The following is an 893-nucleotide window of genomic DNA, read 5'->3' on the forward strand; positions in this document are numbered from 1 at the left end:
TACACTCTTATTCCAATGAGGCCTGAATAAGGATATATTTTATGTAAATGTTTATTTATTTCCTAGTCCCTTAAATATTAAAAGGACAATTAAGAGGTATCTTATTATCATTGATAACACCAGGAGTCACACCAGCTCCTATGTACAATCATATATAGCATTTATATCTCTACGCACTGTTAGATGCAGGTGATGCTGCTGAAGGTGACTGGGAAGACTCGCAAGCAGAAGGCATTCAGGCAGACAGTGCGAGTGGCACGGCCGATTCAAGCCCAGAGCAGCCAATACGCTTACAGCCAAGGGAGAAGGCATCGCAGGTCAGTGCAGAATATTTTTTTATGAGGTATTTTTTGCAATATGTTTATATAATATCTATTTAAGTTAAAACAAGTAAGAAAATGAGATAACCCAGTGAAGATTTCATTGCTATTAATACGGGTTTGCTCCAAATAACCTGATATTCTTAAAGTTTCTCTAATTAGCTGATATAGTAAAACATTAACTCCTTTTCATTAATATTCTTAAAAATATATATGTGTGTGTATATATAAATCTTATGTGCTTAAGATTCACACACTTTGCTGATCTTCTCTTCTTGTGTTTCTTCTGGCAGGTTTCATTCAAAAAAATTGTGGCATGTTTCTATCTGCCCTACTTAACCATTTTTTTTGTCATTCCTTCATTTATGTAACAGAGCAGATACTCCTTTTTTTCACTTACTGTGAATTCAGCTTTAACACTTCTAGTTAGTTCCACTCTAATCAGACCATTCCTTTATATTTTATAGTTTGTCTATCTTTGTTCCAAGTATTTAAGGCTGCTTGAACTTTGGACTTACAGATCTTTCACAACGTTCTTCCTTGTGAAGTATTTAACAAAATATGTAGTGATAG

The 893-nt window shown here is 34.2% G+C and overlaps 1 protein-coding gene across 7 annotated transcripts in view; it reads left to right on the plus strand.

Moving 5' to 3' along the window:
• Window positions 1-893, plus strand: part of LOC119581992 (pneumococcal serine-rich repeat protein-like) — a 14,058-nt gene that overhangs the window by 10,783 nt on the left and 2,382 nt on the right. For 5 of the 7 annotated variants that reach the window (XM_037930181.1, XM_037930182.1, XM_037930184.1 and 2 more), the window contains one exon: window positions 184-317. In XM_037930181.1, the coding sequence (XP_037786109.1) occupies window positions 184-317 (134 nt within the window). Of the gene's footprint in view, window positions 1-183; window positions 318-613; window positions 849-893 lie in introns of those variants that run through there. The other 2 variants (XM_037930186.1, XM_037930183.1) reach the window with 2 other exon arrangements.

The sequence above is a fragment of the Penaeus monodon genome, chromosome 15 (genome assembly GCF_015228065.2).
Source record: "Penaeus monodon isolate SGIC_2016 chromosome 15, NSTDA_Pmon_1, whole genome shotgun sequence".
NCBI classification, from domain to species: Eukaryota; Metazoa; Arthropoda; class Malacostraca; order Decapoda; family Penaeidae; genus Penaeus; species Penaeus monodon.